Source organism: Sinohyriopsis cumingii, chromosome 16, assembly GCF_028554795.1.
Source record: "Sinohyriopsis cumingii isolate HCF-2022 chromosome 16, ASM2855479v2, whole genome shotgun sequence".
Lineage (NCBI taxonomy): Eukaryota > Metazoa > Mollusca > Bivalvia > Unionida > Unionidae > Sinohyriopsis > Sinohyriopsis cumingii.
In genome coordinates, this window is record NC_142976.1 from 38,849,974 (window position 1) to 38,871,351 (window position 21,378).

The window sequence follows — 21,378 nt, forward strand, 5'->3', positions numbered from 1 at the left end:
TTGAATGTTTCTTGTAAACTCCACAACTTCTAAACGGCGAGGGACTGTGTGAAAAAAATACTTCAGTCCAACTTTGTAGAGCACAAAAGGACAAATATGAGCCCGAGAGTTTAACCTCTTTTCCGAATCACGCGACCCTGGCAAACGTCTGCACATATCAACAGTGTATGGTCTTCTTTCTGTTTTTTACATGAGGATCTGTTAGAAAAGGAATATACACTATATTCCACGCAATTCCAATGCTTGAGGATAGCTGACGTCACAAAATCATGCGAAAGACCACCTGGAACCGGAAGAAAAAAAAATTAAATTGCGTTAGGGCGGTGCATGTTAGCCCGATAGTGTAAGGCAGCTAATGGCAGCTAATGGCATACACTTGTGCGTCGTATTACATAACACAGGACACAAACTGGTGGAATATCAAGGATTCTATTAGTTATTGAGAGCGAACATTGTCACAGATAAAATGAATTTTAATGTCAGTAACAAGACAATGTCAAGTGGAGTAGCGCAGATATAACTGCAAACTTAAAGATCCATGGCTGTATGAATATATTTTCTTTCTCTCTCTGGCGCGCGCGCATCACACCCACACACAATCATAAATGTTTGCAGTTTCATTTTTCTTTTCAGAATTACCGAAAGGTAGCACCACAACAACAGGGCATGAACCGTCTACCGTAAACAGCGTAACGATTGCTCCTCCACGTATGTCTTAATCTGAATTATACTTAGAAGCTAATCTCGTTAATTATATGAATACGATAGCTATTATGATCCGATTTTCGTCTAAACCTATTTAATTTTTTATTTATCTTCTCTTTTTAAGTATTATTATTATGAACCGTGGAGAAGAAAAAAAAGGAAAATGTAAAAATATTAGACTGTGTGTGTGTGTGTGTGTGCGCGCGCGCGCGCGTCAGAAGGGGTATACATGCAGTCCTGGATTTTTAAGTTTGCAGTTACATCCGCGCTACTCCACGTGAAATTGTCTTGCTATTAATGTTAAAATGCATTTTCGCTGTTACAATCTTCGCTTCTGTATGTTGTTGTTCTAGGGTTTAACGTCATTTTTCTGCACAGGATAGGCTATAGATGGCGGCCAGTATAACTGGTGGAAGAAGAACCTTGGAAAACCCAGGGAAGAACCACCGACCCACGAGAAGCTACTGGCAGGCTTTCCCATGAACCAACGCTAGCCGAGCCTTGGACTCGGCTTCTGTGTGTAATAGCGTCCGTGATATTCCACCAGTTCGTGTCCTGTGTAATGTAATAACACGAACAAGTGTATGCCGTTAGCTGCCTTACAATATCAGATTAACATGCACCACCCTAATGCAACTGAAGTTTTGCCGGATCGAGGTGGGTTTTTTGCTTGATTTTGTGACGTCAGCTATGCTCAAGCACTTTAATTGGGTGGAATATATTGATATGAGGACATCATAACCATTTCCGTCTGTCGTCATGGCCTGATTCGTGTTTCCAGAGTTATTCCCCCTTTTTGTCATCCTAAATGTATATCGACGTTTCATATATGATCATTCCCCTGTGTACAGTGGGTCTTAGAGCTTTTTATTATTGCCCTGTCGTCAGAAACAAGGAATTTAATTTTATTCAAATGGTCCAACTAACTGTATAATTCATCAATGTCTCCTTATTATCACAGTTACTAAATACAAGAAATGCTCATTTTGTATATCGTTTAGAACTTGTAGAAATGTATACACGATATGCAACGCAAGTCCGATGCTTAAGCATAGCCGACGTCACACAATCATGCTAAAATCCAACTGGAACGATCAAAACTTCAATTGTGGCGCATGTGAGTCCGATATTTTAAGGCAGCTAACGACGTGGACTTGCACATGACATTACATTAACATGACACAAACTGGTAGAATATCAAGGACGCTATTATTTACTAAGGGCGAACATTGTCACAGAGAAAATTCATTTTAATGCGAATAGCAAGATAATGTAAGGTGGAGTAGCTCGGATGTAACTGTAAACTTGACAATACAGGATTGCATGCTTACATGTTCTCTCTCTCTCTCTCTCTCTCACACACATATTCACATTCCTTAAGTATTGCATTTTTATTTTTTATATATAGAATTTCCGAAAAGTAGCACCACAATATCAGGGCATGAACCATCTACCGTAAATAGCGCCACGATTGCTCCTCCACGTATGTCTTAATCTGAATTACACTTACAAGCTAATCTCGTTAATGCGATACATACTATAGTAACATCATCCCATTTTCGGATAAACGAGTTTAATTTATAATGCCAATTTGTAAATAGTTCCTATTAGTGACGTTGTATTACATCACTATGATTAAAGGTCACAGAATGGCATATATCTTGTCCATTTAAGAATAATTATTTGTATGAATCATCATTACTGTTAGACTGGCAATCTAGGGGTGTCCTGAGAGATCGCGCTAGGGTCGCTCCGCAATTGACCCTGATTTACAAGTATTCCGGTGGGCCAGTCAGACAACGGCACCATGAATATGGCAAGGGCATCAAATGTAAGATTGTTTATCGTGTCTGCCTATCCCCTACCTATGTACGTTCCGCAATTCTTGTCCGTCCAGCTACTCACAGAGCGGTGTATGGACTGTTTTGAAACTTGGCATATGTTACTGACGATGCTCAAGATGCGCATATTCTTCTGCTCTCGTCTTCTGATGAATATTTGGCTCTTAGAGTTACATCCCTTTATGGTTTAAATATGAATACTTGACATAAAAGATATAATAATTCTTCAATTCAACTAGTGCCAGAGTTTTCATGAATTGCTGTCAACCTCCTAATTCTTCCGTGTACAACTATCTCTTAGCGGTTGACGAATTTCCTTCAAACTTGGCAGATATCATTTTCATTTAGGTCGGCGGATGAAATTGTCTTCTTTTACATTATGTAGACTTATTCTCCATTTTGGTGTGCGAGATATATTTTATATAATAATTTGTGCACGTGCATGTATTCACACAATTGTCGATAAATTGCCATGGAACCTGGCAGACATTACTGACAGGTGATCAGTTTAGACATTTCGCTCTATCGTCATGGCCAGATGTTTGTTTCCAGAGCTATGCACCTTTTGTCTTTCTAAATTGATAAGACATTTTCGTAATTTCTGTGTACAGTTGGTCTGAGAGTTTTCATTATCGCGCTGAAAATTGACTGACATTATTCACATCTTAGGAACATGGTCGACACTTAGTTTTAATACAGACTTTGAGCAATAAACGAAGATGAATTTGATTGGATAGTAAACTTTGTATTTATATGAGGGAGTTTTCATTACCCAAAAGTGCAAGTTCAGACAGATTCAGACATTTCGATTAATTCGTCGCAGAACAGGTGAAAACATTTGTCAGCCGAACAAAGACAGAGGAAACTCCAATCCTGTGGTTGATACCTCTATTCTGGCATACGTTTGCAAACATAAATTAGTTTATTTTGTCTGCAACAAGGGTATTGATTTGATTCAAATGGTCCAACCAGCTGTATACTTCATCAATGTCTCTATATTATCACAATTTCCTTAGCACCAGAAATATTTTTAAAAAATTGTATTTTAGAACTTATCTATCTTATCTTCAGTCCAACTTTGTAGTGCAGAAAAGGACAAATATGAGCCCGAGAGTTTAACCTCTTTCCCGAATGACGCGGCCCTGTTTTTTACACGAGGATCTGTTAGAAAAGGAATATACACTATATTCCACGTAATTCCAATGCTTGAGCATAGACAACGTCACAAAATCATGCGGAAAAAACAGCTGGTACCAGCAAAACTTCAGGTGGATTAGGGCAGTGCGTGTTATCCCGATAGAGTAAGGCAGCTAACGGCATACACTTGCGCGTGCTATTACATAAAACAGTACACGAACTGGTGGAATAGCAGGGATGCTATTACTTACTGAGAGTGAACATTGTCACAGAGAAAATGAATTTTAATGTCAATAACAAGACAATGTCACGTGGAGTAACGAATATAATTGCAAACTTGAAGATCTAGGACTGTGTGGATATATTCTCTCTCGAACGATCGATTGAGCGCACGCACCACACACACACGCACACACACACATAAATCTTGATATTTTCATTTTTTCCCCAGAATTTTCGAAAAGTAGCACCAAGACATCAGGGCATGAACCGTCAACCGTAAACAGCGTAACGATTGCTCCTCCACGTAATGTCTTAATGTGAATTACACTTACAAGTTAATCTCTACAATTACATGAATACGATAGCTATTATGACCAGATTTTCGTATAAACGTATTTAGGTTTTTATGTATCTTCCCATTTATGTATAATATTTTTGAACTAACCGTCAAGGTTCGATTGGGGATCCAGTGGTCTCCTGAAAGATCGCGATAGATTCGCTGCTCGCCTTACCCTGATTTCTCAATATCGCAGTGGACCAGTTATATTCTGGCACCCAGAATATGGCAGAGCCATCAACGTTGGTCTGTTTATCTTGTCTGCCCGTACCCGACGCATGTACGTCCAGCAATTTGTGTGCGTGCAGCTATTCACACAGCTTACCGTGAACTGTTTTGAAACTTGGCATATCTTACTGTCAATGCTCGACATGGGAATACCGTTCCTTGTTCGTTCTCTTAGCAATATTTTGTTATCACAGTTACACTCCTTTGTAATCTAAATAGGAGTACTTGACTTAAAATATGCACAGTTAGTCCCAGAGTTTTCATGATTTGCTCTAAACGTCATAATTATATTGTGTATCATATAGCTTTTGATGTATTTCCTTGAAACTTGGCAGACTTCATTTTTATTTACGTCAACAGAGGATTATTGTTTTGGACGTTACGTTCTTAAACATCATTTTGACTTATGCTCTTTTTGTGTTCGTGGGATTTATTTATATAATTATTTTTGTGTGTGCAAGTATTGATACAGTTTTTTGATGAATTGCCATGGAATTTGGAGGGCATTATTGATATGAGACTATGTTAAGTAATCGCGCCGTCGTCATTGCCTGGTGCTTGTATCCATGTTTATGCCCCGTCATGTCTTGCTAAATGTATATGAATGTTCCGTATATGATGATTCCTCTGTGTACAGTTGGTCTTAGAGTCTTTGATTATTGCCCCGAAACTTAGCAAACAGCATTCACATCTTAGGAACATGGTAGACAGGTAATCTTAAAAATGAGGTTGAGCAACAGACCAAGATGAATTTGACAGCAAACTTTGTAGTTATATATGAGGAAGTATTCATTATTCAGACGTGCAAGTTCAGACAGATTCACTAATTTAAATTAATTCACTGCAGAACATGTAAAAACGTCTCTTAGCCAAACGACGACAGAGGAAACTCCAGTCGTATGGTTAAATAGCTGTATTAAGTTTGCAAACATGAATTAGTTTCTTTGCACTGAAACAAGGAGTTTGACTTGATTGAAATGGTTCAACAAGCTGTATACTTCATCAAATGTCTCGTTATTATCACAGTCTCATTAATACGAGAAATATTCATTTTTTTTTTATTTTTTTTTTGTATTTGTGAGAATTTACTTCTTTCCCCAGATACGAAAAAAAATTGTCAAATGAATATATGATATAGATGTTAAACCACAAATTTCAAATATGCCGAAACATTTTTTAATTCCACAAGGTCAGCTTAATGCACAGCAATATAATCAAATATCCATGAATGGTTGTGTCTATATGCTAATTCAACAGTTTGTCCTTGAACGTTTCCAGCCAACCTCATAACATCTAAACCGCGAAAAATTATGTGGAAACGGTACTTATGTCCAATTTTGTAGAACACAAAAGTACAAATATGAGCCCGAGAGTTTAACGTCTTTCCCGGTTGACGCGGCCCCGGCAAACGTTTGCACATGATAACCGTGTATGATATTGTTTGTTTTTCTTTGCATGATCTGGTGGAAAACGAATATACACTATGTGCCACGCTATTCCAATAGTTGAGTATAGCTGACACCACAGAATCATCCAAAAATCCACCTCGAACCGGCAAAATTTCAGTTGCGTTAGGGTGGTGCATGTTAACCTGATATTGTAAGGCAGCTAACGGCATACACTTGTGCGTGCTCTAACGCTACACGACACGAACTGGTGGAATATCAGGGACGCTATTACATACGGAAGCGAAGATTGTAACAGCGAAAATGCATTTTAATATTAATAGCAAGACAATTTCACGTGGAGTAGCGCGGATGTAACAGCAAACTTAAAAATCCCCTCTCTCTCTCTCTCTCTCTCTCTCATACACACACACACACACACACATTTTTACATTTTCGTTTTTTTTTCTTTTCTTCAAAATTTCCGAAAAGTAGTACCACGACATCAGGGTATGAACCATCTACCGTAAATAGCGTAACGATTGCTCCTCCACGTATATCTTAATGTGAATTACACTTACAAGCTAATCTCGTAAATGCGATGAATACTATAGTAACATCATCCGATTTTCAGATGAACGTGTTTAATTTATAAATAATGACTATCTGTAAATAGTTCATATTAGTGACGTTGTTATACATCACTATGATTAAAGGTCACAGAATGGCCTATATCTTCTCCAAGTAAGAATAATTATTTATATGAATCGTCAATGTTAGACTGGAGATCAAGGGGTCTCATGAAATATCGCGATAGGTTCGCTACACACCTGACCCTGATCTCTCAGTATCCCGGTGGGCCAGTCAGACAACGGCAACATGAATATGGTAGAGGCATCAACATATTAGATTGGTTATCTTGTCTGCCCGTCCCCGACTCATATACTGCATTTCGTGTGCATCCAGCTACTCACATAGCTGTCCATGGACTGTTTTGAGAATTGGCAGATGTTTCTGATAATGCTTAATATTCTTATATTGTTCTGTATTCGTCTTCTGATACATATTTTGTTTTTAGAGTTACGCCCCATTGTGATATAAATGTAAATGTTTGACATAAACAGTTCTTCTTTGCAACTACAACGACAGTGCAGCTCCAATCCTATGGTTAATAGCACTATATTGAAATTCATTTTCAAATATGAAATAGCATATTTAATTTGAAACAAGGAATTTGAGTTGAGTGAAATGGTGTAACAGACTTCGCACTTTATCGTATGTCTCAGAAGGGTTCTTTCTATCTGCAAATTCAACAATTTGTCCATAAACTTTTCTTGTCAACTCCACAATTTCTGAACTGTTATAAATTGTATAAAAAGGGTAATTTTGTCCAACCTTGTGTATTGTATACTTTTACGTATCCTGCTGAAAAACTGAGGTCTAAATATGGTGAAATATCATGGGGATCAGGAACGGTTTACTATCCTGAAATGTTGGCCTGAGCACAAAAGGACAAATATGAGCCCGAGGGTTGTACGTTTTTCCCGAATGAAGCGGCCCCGGTAAACGTTTGCACTTAATAACCGTGTATGATCTTTCTTGTTTTCTCACATGATCTGTTAGATAACGAATATACACTATATGCCACGCAATTCCAATGCTTGAGCATAGCTGACGTCACAAAATCATGCGCAAAAGCCCCCTTGAACCGGCAAAACTTCAACTGCTTTAGTGTGGTGAATGTGAGCCCGGTATTTTAAGGTAGCTAACGGAATAAAAACTTGCTCATGCTATTATAACAGGAAGTGGTGGAATAACACGTGGAGTAGTGCTAATGTAACTTTAAACTTAACAATCCAGGGCCGCTAATCTAATTACACTTACAGACTAATATCGTTAACGCAAACAAGACCAGTAATACAAAATCCGATTTTCGATAAAAAGAATTTAAGTTGTTGTTGTTGTTGTGGGGTTTAACGCCATTTTTCAGCACACGATAGGCTATGCATGGCGGCCAGTATTAATGGTGGAGGAAGAACCTGGGAAAACCCCGGTAAGAACCACCGACCCACGAGAAGCTACTGGCAAGCTTTTTCACATACCGACATTGGCCGAATCCAAGACTCGAAGCCACGCAGACAGAGGTGAGATGGCAGTGATCCGTAACGGAGAGCGCTTTAGACCACTCGGCCACTCAGAGCCCCAAGAATTTAAGTCTTAGGCCCTAACTCTTATAAATTCTACCTGCTATTGACATTAACTCTCCTCCACACCCGACACCGGCCCTGATCTCCCGGTATCCCTGTGGACCAGTCAGACATTGCCACGGACTGTACCGCTCCAGTGACCTAGTGGTTAGAGCGTCCGCCTCGGAAGCGGGAGGTTGTGGGTTCGAACCCCGTCTGAGTCATACCAAAGACTTACAAAAATGGTACTAACAGCTGCCTCGCTATGCGCTCAGCATTAAGAGTGTTAGGACTGGTCGGCCTGGTGTCAGGAAAATGTTACTGGGTGGGATATCATGCTACATGTCTGCGGCATGATGCCCAAGTGCTAGACATAACTATAAACTGCCACACTGCAGACATCGTAGCGATATGACTGAAAAATTGTTAAAGCTACGTTAAAAATCCTAATCACACACACACACACTCCACGGACTGTCTTGAAACTTGGCAGGTATTATTGGCATGTATCAATATAAACATTACGTTCTTTTGTTGTTCTCTGGTTCATTCTGTTTGTAGAGTTACTTCCCTTTTCGGTGTTAAATGTGTATACATTATTACAACAAAACAATCCTTGCGTGCAATTAGCCCCGGTGTTTTCACGAATTGTTGTATCACTTGTCAAACATTATTGACATGAAATTAATATGTGCATATGATTTGGTCGTTAGGATCTGATGCATTGACATCTTCTACATCGTTAACTGTATAGTGTGTATGATATTTCTCTCCCATGCATAGCTATTGATGAACTGCCTTGGTTGTTGTTGTTGTGGTGGTGGTGGGGTTTAACGCCATTTTTCAGCACACGATAAGCTATACTTGGCGGCCAGTATTAATGGTAGAGGAAAAACCCGGGAAAACCCCGGAAAGAACCACCGACCCACGAAAAGCTACTGGCAAGCTTTCTCACATACCCACATTGGCTGAATCCGAGACTCGAACCCACGCAGACAGAGGTGAGATGGCAGTGATCCGTAACGGAGAGCACTTTAGACCACTCGGCAACTCGCGGCCCCGAACTGCCTTGAAACTTGGCAGGCGAAATTTAGATAGGAAACAGGTAAATATAATTTTGCCGTAACCCTCTCATACATTTGTTAGACTTCTGCTCCTCTTTGGTGGTGTGTGTCTGTAACTATTAACACAGTTTTGGGCGAATTGCCCATAACTTCAAAAGTTTCGGTGTTTTTCTTTTCTTTCAAAACTGAACACTTCTATTTATATATTATAAGACCGTGGACGTCATGCAAGATTTACTGAAAATGTGCAAAAGCTACACATGTCCGAAATTGAAGAGTTTACAACGGAAGTACTATAACGAGCAATGACAATTTTGCGAAAAACACGTGCTAACAAATGTTCGCAAATTTTGCTTAGTCCAAATAACAATCAAGACAGATAATAGACTGCCTTCAGCAATACAACAGAACAAAATTACACAACAGAGCCATTTGTTTGAAACTCTTTTGTTAAAATATTAACTTACATACATGTCCGCCAAGCTGGTCGACGTAGGATATGTATCAAAATTAGGACAGTGCATCGATAGATGGCAGGTACGCTTAGTTAGCGGCTATGATGCAGAGTGGAATAGCCTTTGAACTTGGCAGACATTGACATGACACCAACACACACGTTTTGCTCTGTCGTCATGCTCTGATGCTTGTTTCCAAAGTTATGCCTATTTTTGTCATCTTAAACGTACATGAATCGTCCGTGTCACTCTGCACAATCGTCGCTAAGTAAGCTCCTCTGCTTTCTAGCGGTTTAATATCTTTTGATATTATTCATACGTCGATCAGACAATGGTCCCATTACTTTGTTGTTTTTAGCTAGCCATGGTCAGTCGAATATATGCTTGGATTGTAATTTGAAGCAAGTTAAATTAATAATTTCAAACTGACGTACTCAACCAATCAAACACCGTTATCTGACTCATTCGAGTAGGTGTTTGGCTCTGTTTTTATCCTTTTGGATCTTTGTCTTTGATAGGGAGAAAATCCCTCTAGCCTGCTTTTTTGTTTGTTTTAAAAAAAAATATCTTAATCAATAACATATTGAAATGTATTCCCAAGATTTTCCCAGATTCATTTTGAGAAATTCTGTGATGACGAAATTAGATTCTTGTAAGGCAAGATGGAAAATAAGATATCAGTAAACCAAATTTTTTCACCTACCAGATACGGGCGCCAATAGAACGTATGAACAAAATTATAAATTCTTTGTATCAAAGAAAATGTGTTAACGTGTGTTTTTGAAAGACAAACAAATTAACATTTTCGTAAAATCACTTCCTTTGTCAACTATGTATGTATGTATGTATGTATGTATGTATGTATGTATGTATGTCTTGCGATAATCCATTTGCACAATAATCCAGTAATCGTGTTTGCTAATGGGATGTCATCATAGTATAATGTCCCAGGACCATGTAGCTTGTTTAATACCACAATATTTACAGTAACTTTGATGATCACTCACAGCTATTGACACTCAGCCATCTTACATTGTGGGACCTTTCCTTAAATTTCTACAAAAGAGTTTACGTTTAATAACCATCATCCCATTTACTTCCCTTGCTTATCTATCCTTCTTCTGGTGTTAACATGATTTGTCATTTCACATGAAATAATATTCTTCACAAAGTCTGGCACTGTTATAAGACTGCAAAAACGTCAATATATAATATGTTCTTAATCCTAAGAGATAAACAATTTCCAGTTAAAGCCTATTCAATAAATGGCACAGAATCAGTCTCCCGCAGAAGATGTCATGTGACATTTATAGTAAAATCTGTCTTTAAGACAGTCATGGGACTCAAAACTCGTTTGTTCATGCTAGACACATGACCTTAATAAAGAGCTTGAACAACAAACTAAAGTAAATTCGAGTGGGTAGTAAATTCAGCATTTATACGACGAAGTGAATTCGATTGGGTGTAAATTCAGCATTTATACGACGAAGTGAATTCGATTGGGTAGTAAATTCAGCATTTATACGACGATGAGTTCTTTTTACTGAGGTGTGTGTTAAGACAATTTCACTATTTTTAATTTAATTCATCGCAGAACTGGAGAAAACTTCAGTCAGCCAAGCAGCTACAAAGACAACTACAGTACCATCCAAAGATAAGGAAATAGTAGCCTAACTGAATAGCTCTATATTTTGGCATATATTACGTTATCATATATATTTCAATATCACAGTTTGCATAATAACAGCAATGTTATTTTGATAATATGCTTAGAACTGGTGGAATGCAAATGACGTTATTACTTACTGAGTTTGACTAATTTTTTTATCTTTGTTACCAAAAGTGCAATCTGTAGAAATACATAAAGAATGAACAACTGAAAACTTGACAGTATTTTTAGAAAATAAGATATAAAATATTTAACACAAAATATCATTGTTGAAAATTTGAGTGAAAGCCGCACTTTCTAGCATGGAAATAAACGGGAACGTTGAACCCGTTGGATCAATATGAGTCGTCACTTAATTATTCTATGCCTCAAAGATGTAAAATGAGTTACAGAATAATAGTACACATGCTGGCATCAGAACACTCAAAACATACATTTGAAGTAAATAGGAGATTCAAAGCACATTATATATCAGCATGGTGCACAGACTTTATATACACCCTTAAACAATGAAGCAACATATGTGAATGTGATACATAGAAGATGAAAATACATAACTTAATCAATACTTAAAAACTAGTAAATCTCGGGACATCATTTCCAAAGGAGTATTGATAAAATCAATTTCGGTTAATAAATGTAAATAAACGTAAACATGAATTTATAAATAGTATAGCACCAAAAACCTATCACGGTCTGGTGTATAAAAGTACATGCACATATGAAACGACAAAAATACAAAACGTTTGACAGTGAGTGTAAGCAGTCTCATTCGCAGAAGAAAAAAAAAACAGCGACATGATTCAACAGAGGCTGGAACTTTTCTAGCTACTTCCTGTATAGCAGACGAAATCAAACTGCCATCAAGCATTAACTGCTGAAAATGATTAAGCGATGCTTCTTCAACGAGTCTACATTTCAAAGCATTTTTATATGATATACGGATTTTGTACAACGAGTCTACATTTCAAAGCATTTTCATATGATATATGGATTTTGTATTTAACAATATGTTTCCAATCAGGGTTTTTCGGACAGAGAATCTACTCTGAAATACGAACAGTTCAACAGACTCATTTAGATCAAATTTTCCCGGTAGTCTGTAAATGTCAGGAGGAAAAAAACAATTTTTTTTATGTGAATCATGGGTTTTTATAGTTGAAAAGGCGAAGTAAAAATACATGTTTTGCAAATTTTCTGTAGGTAATCTATAAAGTCGATCCAGGACAAGTTATTTGTTCATGTATATATGTATGCTTCAATGGGTAAAGTACCCAATAAACTCAGTGCAATGTTAGTCCGTGAATATCGAGGTAAACCTTGCAGACGCTTCATGTAAACACCTTCACATTTCTCTAACAGAAGTATGTTATCATGGTTGGGCTACACAAGGATTCACAACCATACGATGTACGGGCTATTGCAGTAGTTTTATACAAGATATTCTCTGTGACCGGATTAAAACCTTACTCATTACCTCCAACCTCAATAAATGTGAACAGAGAATTTACAATTAACCTCTTTTATTCTTGTATCAACATTCCTGTACATAGCTGCATTAATGCCTAAATGTGTACAAGATCCTGTTTCTAGAACAGTCTCAGATCCCACGTACAAATACATATGTCCATTTTGTAGTCAAAATGACTTTCATTAAACATATTACTTTGGTTTAGAAGAACTAAAAACTGGTCTTCAGACTGATATCCCCACTTTATACAGTACTGAAAACGTGTCTTCAGAAAGTGATCTCCACTTTATAGAGTATTGAAAACTTTTTTCTTCAGTTTAGCACTTTTTTTATAGAGTATTGAAAACGTGTCTTCAGTAAGTGATCCGTGCTTAATTTTGAAAGACTCAGAAGAAGCATATCGTCTGCATCGGTCGAACATGGGCACGGATTCTTCAGAAATGCAAAGCTAAAACTGTATGTTGATAAAACAGCAAGCATCTCGTTGACAAATAGAATGTAGAGCCATGGAAATAATGTTCCATCTTGCCGGGACCTTCAACACCTAAATCTGATAGTAATACTTCTTCAAAGGATGACCGTTGTACATGATTGATTCATAGACTGGCAATCACAATCGATTTTGCTGCATATGCTGATGTATAGACTGTCAATCACAATCCATATTGCTGTATATGCTGGTGTACAGACTGGCAATCGCAATCGATTTTGCCGTATATGCTGATGTAAAGACTGACAATCACAATCGATTTTGCTGTACATGTTGGTGTACAGACGGTCAGTCGCAAATCATATTGTTGTACATGTTGGTGTACAGACTGACACTCACAAGCCATATTGCTGTACATGTTGGTGTACAGACTGACAATCACAAGCCATATTGCTGTACATGTTGGTGTACAGACTGGCAATTTTAAATCATATTGCTTTTCATGTTGATTTATAAACTAGCAATCACAATCCATTTTGCTGTACATGTTGGTGTATCGACTGACAATCACAATCCATATTGTTGTATATGCTGATGTACAGACTGACGATTACAGTCCATTTCGCTGTACATGTTGATTTATAGACTAGCAATCACAATCCATATTGTTGTACATGTTGGTGTATCGACTGACAATCACAATCCATATTGCTGTACATGTTGGTGTATAGAATGACAATCACAATCCATATTGCTGTGCATGTTGGTGTATAGACTGACAATTACAATCCATATTTTGTGGTTACTACAGGTGTGAAATAATTTATTAAAATAGTCCGTCATGTCATACAGTGTGAAAAGCATTCTCAGTACGAAGAGGAGCTGCGTACAATTTGCTTTAGTTTTCATTTGCATGGCCGATAAGTAATCGGACCAGAAACAATGACTCATTGTAACCTAGCCCCTCATTCCCCCATGAGTTAATTGAAAACTTAGTAAATTCTAAAGCAGTATGTAACCATTTTTATAAAATCTTTTCGAAGGCCTCACATTTACCTGGAAGAAGCGTTATTACCTTATTATTACCTTATTATTTATTTTTAATTCTCCTTTAAAAACGGTAATTATCAGACCTTCTTTTAATTTGTCCGGAATGTGCCAAAACACCAGCATTGAAATGTACATAATAACCAAAACTAGCCTATTCTATATACTACCACACTTAATACGTTCATAACTGATATCGTCAAAACGCTGGTATTTCCAGACTGACATATGAAAGTACAGATGAAAGTTCTTAAAAATGTAATTGGATTGAACTCTCCACTTATACACTTACAGTGGTTTCTTTCCGTGGTGTAAAAGATTCACCTACTTCTCCACACACACACACACACACACACACACACATATATATATATATATATATATATATATATATATATATATATATATATTCTAAATTCGGTGGATTATAGTTTAAAAAAATAAGTTGCCCACTGAACTAATATATCTCATTTTCTGTGAAGTCTTCATTTTAAGGGGTTTTTAACATCTCTGTCGGTGTCAATTTAAAATTTCCTAAAAGTAGGCATTTATCAAATTCGGTATACTTGTCAATATCTTCATTTTATTGCTTTTCATAATATGAAACTCATTTTCTATGAAGTCTTCGAAAGATTAACTTAGCATTTTTATAATAAATGAAAAATGTATCGTGTTGCAAATCCTTCAACTCAGGACTCAGGAAGGAACTTAAAATGGGTTGGAATTTTCACACAGGAAGGGGTTTTCGGTTTGCAACAGATAAAGCATTAACTATTTTGCTATGCCGTTGTTTGGGATAATGGACTTCAGAAACTCTTCGATCTAATGTCCACACATATTCTTTACGTATCTTAAAGTCAACACCCCACCCACCCCCCACCCCCGCTGAATTTCAAAATATTAAAGTTCGAATCATTCATAGAAAAATTTGAAATTCAAAAGATCCAAGTATAGAGCTGTGGTTAGGAAGAGTTAGTGCATCGCCATCAATGATCATTGCCTCTTTGACCAGTTTTATCTTGTCAATAACGATGTGGCCAAAGATATATTCGTATCAGAATATGAAAACCATGAATAGCGTGACCTTTATAAAAGTCAACATTGGTAAAGATATTAAATCGTTGCGAACGTTGCAGGAAATGATTTCTTTTGTCAGATAAATGCATGCTGGTTAAAATCACTCATAAGAATAATGAAACCATACTGTGCGTATATATTGTAAATTCCATGCAGCATTGCAATGTACCCGGAGTATAATTCAATAGTATAAACATGACATGGACAAAGACAGTCGTATTATAATCTAGTCAGAATCTAATACCAACAATGCGATTATCACCAATCTCTAAAGAGCGATATCATTATTGTTCTTAATATGTCATAGAATAACTACACTGAGTTTATCGACATTTATACATTCCAAGAACCTGAGTTAATTGTACTTCAATTAGCCAATGTTCAGACAGGCCACGTATATCTGTTTGTTGAACTGATACTGTTGAGACGCGCGGTATTAACGGTATACCGGTTATCGTGGTATTTTTTTTCCGGTAGTACGTGTCAAAGTAATTTTTCACTGCACCAGTCTGTCAGTAAGCGATGTACGGAAATTCCCGATTAATTTTGTTACGAATTTAATGATATTAAAACATGCTTACATTTTTCATGACAAAATAATTGCAAGAATTAATAATTTTATTTTATAAAAAAAAATTGTAAAATGGTAATACTTGTATATCTTCAAACAAGGTATATGGCAATGACAACAGCCAAGGTTTGTGCTAGTTAGCCAAATTGTAATATAAACTGTTTGACGACCAATAAAGTAACGTATTTTCGAAGTTTAAGTCACATGGACGGCGGGGGCGGTCTAATATACTTTGAGGTTGAACTATTGACAAAAGACACTAAATTTATGCAAATACACACGTTTTCACTTAATTAATGATATTGTTAGTTTGGAAAGAAAAGTAATTCAGGAAACATATTCATTATGATACATGCTGGCAGATAATGAATGTACACTAAAGTTAAATGAGAGCATAAACCAGAACGAAAAATTCCGTCTGTAGCTCATTTGGGGACATCCAGATTTTCAAACGTTTTGTGTTTCTAAAAGTCACTTAAGCACAGATAAAATTTGTTTTGCAGTAATGTAAGTAGAGGGCCTGAGTGGCCGAGTGGTATAAAGCGCTAACTGGTACGGAACACTGCCATTTCACCTCTGTCTACGCGTGTTCGAGTCTCGAGTTCGGCCTATGTGGGTGTGTGAGAAAACTTGCCAGTAGCTTCTCGTGGGTCGGTGTTCTTTCCGGGGTTTTCTTCTTAAACCAATAATACTGGCCGCCGTGTATAGCCTATCTTGTACTGATAAATGGCGTTAAACCCCACAACAACATCAACAACAAGAACGGTAATGCAAGTGTGAAAGGAAAATATGATAGGGCAGTGCATACCACAATTGTAAAGTGGCAAGGTGTCGAACCAAAGATTACGTCTTCTTTTATAGTACTGTTTTTTTATGTGTCTCTCTAAAATGCTGTGTTGCCCAACTTTGGAGAATGGGTGACAGAATGCCCACTGTCCATGGGATCATATGTGCAACTTTGGAATGGGATGTTGTGAAACATATTCGGGCCAAATCCAACATTTGCCATTTGCTACATTTTTGCTTTCGTTATTTAGTTGAGAGTAACTGGCAAAGGCAAAAGCCACTTGACATAATACATATGGCGTTTCATGCGCGAAATTAAACCCAGCTGTATATTCTGGACAGAACCCAACAAACGACTCAGAACCAGAAGTCATGCATGAATGATTTCTTACTCATTTCACTCTCCCTGTAATAACCATCATTGTGCCATTGTTTATTTGTTAACCATGGTCAACAAGAAACCGCTTTGGGTCAAAATGACTTTTCCGACAATTTTCTCAGTTCTGAAGAGCTATTCGTATTTATTATTAGCAGATATAGAACCCTGTCGTTTTTTTTTTTTTTCCTAATTTTTATGACAGTGGCTTCAAAGCCACATCTCATACAAAAAAAATGTGAATTGTATTGTCGTCTGCTTATGTATCATTATTACCTACACACAACCTTTAGGGTCGTATTCTACATACCCCAACGAAACCATCCGTATCATCGCCAAAAATCTTTTAAATTCCCCAGGATTACAAGAATACTGGCAGAACTGTCAAACACATTTGACATTCTAAATAGTTATAGTTGGCCTATTACTAGCCGATTCGTGGACGCTGTCAGGCACTGCTCCTGGAGTAATGCCCCCTTCTACATTGTGATATTTTCGAATGTTATCTTGATCAGCGACTACATGTACTTGTCTAAGGCAGAACTTTGCAGTTGCGATCATTCTTAGATGCAGTCGGAAGCGTTGTTTACATTGAAAACATTTAAAATTGGCCTGGATATAACAGGAACGTAGCCCTTAGACAATTTGCACATTGGTTCACGTGTACACCAAGATCTCCAGAATCGCTAGAACTATAAGAGGTACTTGATAATTTACACGAAGAAATGGGCCGTAAATCATCTGACCCATTTTGAACGGCCTTTTAATTTAAAATGTTAGGGCTTTATTCTTTCTTCACAATAACAGAATGCTGCAAACTACAAAGTTGAACTTCAGGGCTGCTTATCTTTATTTCCACTTTATAAATAAAGACATTTTAAAATTATTGGTCCAGTGTTTTTGTACAGGATATAGCAATACTCGTCTCTTTATGAGATTGATTTTCGGTGATCTTTAGGAGTTCCGCTCGCAGACAACAGATTGTCCTGTTGATTTCATCAATCACTGACCTCCACTGGACTTGTAAAGTACTGGTACCGCGATGCGGATGAATTATTTATATTCCCAACCAAAACAACTGACTTCAACTTTACTGTGTGTGGGGGGACCTGGAATATTGCTTGGACTCTGAGTCTGACTTAACTGTTGCGGTTGACATATAATACCTTTCTATGAAATCACGATGTTGCTAATAACGTACAGATCGTCACCCTCCAAGTACAATACAAGACCGCGTACGTCCCTCTCTAATTTCGTCTCTACCGAATCGCTGAAACGATTATGCAGGCGTCGCTTCAACTTGGCATTCCTCCCAAGAGAAATTTTGTGTACCCTTCGCTCCAGGGGCGTAGCAACTGTCGATGATGGGAGGATGCAGGGATCATGTCCAGTGGAGGCCCAAATGCCCATCAAACAACTTTTTTTTGGGGGGGGGCATAATTATGTTCTGGGAAGGAGGGTAGATGGTACATGTTCTTGCTGCACTAATGCTTCGCTATCTCGAACACGAGTTTAAGATCATCAACTTTGTTATCATCTTTTTGAAGATCCAATAGTATCTTATTACTAAATTCATCCTTAGGAAGACCTCTGTAGATCTCAGCGTACAATCGTATCTTATTAATGAATTCATCCTTAGGAAGGCCTCTGTAGATCTCAGCGTACAATAGTATATTATTAATGAATTCATCCTTAGGAAGGCCTCTGTAGATCTCAGCGTACAATAGTATCTTATTAATGAATTCATCCTTAGGAAGGCCTCTGTAGATCCCAGCGTACAATAGTATCTTATTAATGAATTCATCCTTAGGAAGGCCTCTGTAGATCTCAGCGTACAATAGTATCTTATTAAAGAATTCATCCTTAGGAAGGCCTCTGTAGATCTCAGCGTACAATATTATCTTATTAATGAATTCATCCTTAGGAAGGCCTCTGTAGATCGATCTCAGCGTACAAGCCTACTTCTTCTGTATACCAGTCAAAAATTCTCGGATTCTGTACAAGGACTCTGATCAGCAATATTGCCTTGCACAATCATGCTGAGGATTTTATCTGGTTCTTCCTCTATCAAAGTATACTGGCCGCCAATTATAGCCTATCAGACGCTTTACAACAGAGTTAAACCCACAAAACAAACAAGCAGTCATGCTATAATAACTGTAGCACTGAAAACAATTGAGCCAGTATTCATCAGCGGGCACGGAAATAGAAGCAGAATCACAAATGCCCATGTTGACAGTCGATCTCTCGAAAGTTTCCGTATTCCCTGCCGACCAGTTAGTCCCAAAGCTTTGGTCCCTCACTGCCAGTAAACCACTACCGTCGTCCGAACCAACTTTACCGTCGACAACAACATATGGGTTTCACGAAACCCCACAGAGTTCTAAGACTCCTCATCCAAAAAGACAGATAAAAATATAATGACTGAGTCGTGTAATACACAAAACACGGTGAAATACGAATGCAATGATATACATTACGCAGGCTTTGTATTCATCAAATGATTTCATAAGAAGTACTATATAGAGATTATTATTACAATAACCGCGTTCACTTATGAAAATTGGTCCGACAAAAATAATCTCACTGTGTTATAAGAACACAAACATTACTCGTCATTCAATGCATGCAACGTATGTGTGTGCGATTTGGAATTTTAACGTAGCTTTAACCATTTTTAACAATTTGCGTGATATCGCTACGATATCTGCAGTGTGGTGGTTTATAGTGCTGTCTAGCAAGAGGCATCATGCCGCAGACATATGTCCCCACCCAGTCAAATTATCCTAACACCAGACCGGCCAGTCCTAACACTAACCTTGTAATGCTGAGTGAATAGCGAGACAGCTGTTAATACCATTCCTTATAAGTCTTTGGTATGACTCGGCCGGGGTCTGAATCCGCGACCTCCCACATCCGAGGAGGACGCGTTAACCACTAGACCACCGGAGCGGTCGCATGCAACGTATAATTGAATCCACTTTTTCCAGTTAAAAATGGCCAACTTAAACGGACTATAGTGTTTAATAACTATAGAATAACTTTATCAGACGAGGTCCGACTTCTGTTAAATTTAGAATCAATTCCGAAATATTCAATATATAAAATAATTCTATCACATTAAACATAAAGCGAAAAAGAATGCAGTTGTATAACTTCCACAGTAGAAGATTGCTTCCGTAAGGGTTATTTTTGTGTCTTTTTCAACACACAATTCCTGCCTTGATTGGGCAGAGCCCACTGTAAGATATTTTACCTTACAGGCATTTTGTTAAGTCCTATAAACCATACGTAAAGGTTATTACTGTATGCCTTTTTTCAACACACAAACAATACCTGGTTTGGCTGGGAAGAGCCCGCTATAAGATGTTATACCTGCGAGGTTGTTTTTTTTCTCCGCCAGGATGCCGTCCATAAAGGTTATTGGTGTGTGTCCGAAACATACAATCAATACCTGGTTTGGTTTGGCAGAGCCAGCTATAAGATATTTTACAGGCCTTTGTTTTTGTCAGGAGGCCATCAGCTTCCTTACAAAACACGATGGGTTGTGATAAAACAACGGCAGTTAGCTCTATTAAGTATCCAGGTTGTCGTTGAATATCCACAACCAGAACACCTGAGGTAATCGGGTTTCTCACTGAAGCACTTTGCACTTGCATCAATGGGTGAAAAGAACTGAGTATTCTGAAATAGCAAAGGACGAAAATAAACCACCCTCGGGTAACTCTGGCATAGATCACGAAAATGAGTATATTTTTTGTTCATATATAATGCAACGACATTAAGTACACACAACTTAACATAATTAGAATACCCATAAATTACACATCGCTTATAGCACACGACTAACACGTCTGGTATTGAGAATAATAATAGAAAAAAAAATACATACACAGCCAGCTTCTTAATTCTCAAAAATATTTTTCTGATTTACAGTAGCATAGAGTCTTAAATACATGCTTTCTGCTTGTTAATTTTCCTGGTGGGTGATGGGGTGGGGTCATTATGACCCGCATCACAGTCCTGGTGGGGATGAGGTGGGGTCACGGTGGCCCGCATCATATTCCAGTTGGGGGATGAAGTGAGGTCACGGTGGCCCGCATCATATTCTTGGATCTGTCTAACTTCGCTCCATTTAAAATACAGGTCACTATTGTACATAGCACACGAATGACGACAGTAAGATACATCACTCACATTAAAGGCAGTAGCAAGTTAATGGCAATAATAATGCGGGGGGGGGGGGAGGAGGGTTATAAAATTTTCTTTAGAGCTTTCCAATGTATCTTAGTCTCCTGAAAAAAAAAAAACAAAGTTGTTTTGCCTAGAAAACATGTGAATTTGTCGGGGATGGGGTGATCAGAAACGAAAACATTTTTTAGACAATTTTG

General features: G+C 37.8%; 1 protein-coding gene across 20 annotated transcripts in view; it reads left to right on the forward strand.

The window, feature by feature from the left end:
- The window catches only part of LOC149780246 (uncharacterized), a 90,777-nt gene that overhangs the window by 54,726 nt on the left and 14,673 nt on the right, over nt 1-21,378 (forward strand). For 9 of the 20 annotated variants that reach the window (XM_089937037.1, XM_089937039.1, XM_089937044.1 and 6 more), the window contains 2 exons: nt 634-708; nt 2,114-2,188. The exons of 4 other annotated variants lie outside the window; for them this stretch is intronic. In XM_089937037.1, coding sequence (XP_089793163.1) covers nt 634-708; nt 2,114-2,188 — 150 coding nt within the window. The remainder of the gene's footprint in view (nt 1-633; nt 709-2,113; nt 2,189-21,378) is intronic. 7 more of the 20 variants (XM_089937040.1, XM_089937042.1, XM_089937046.1 and 4 more) reach the window with 2 other exon arrangements.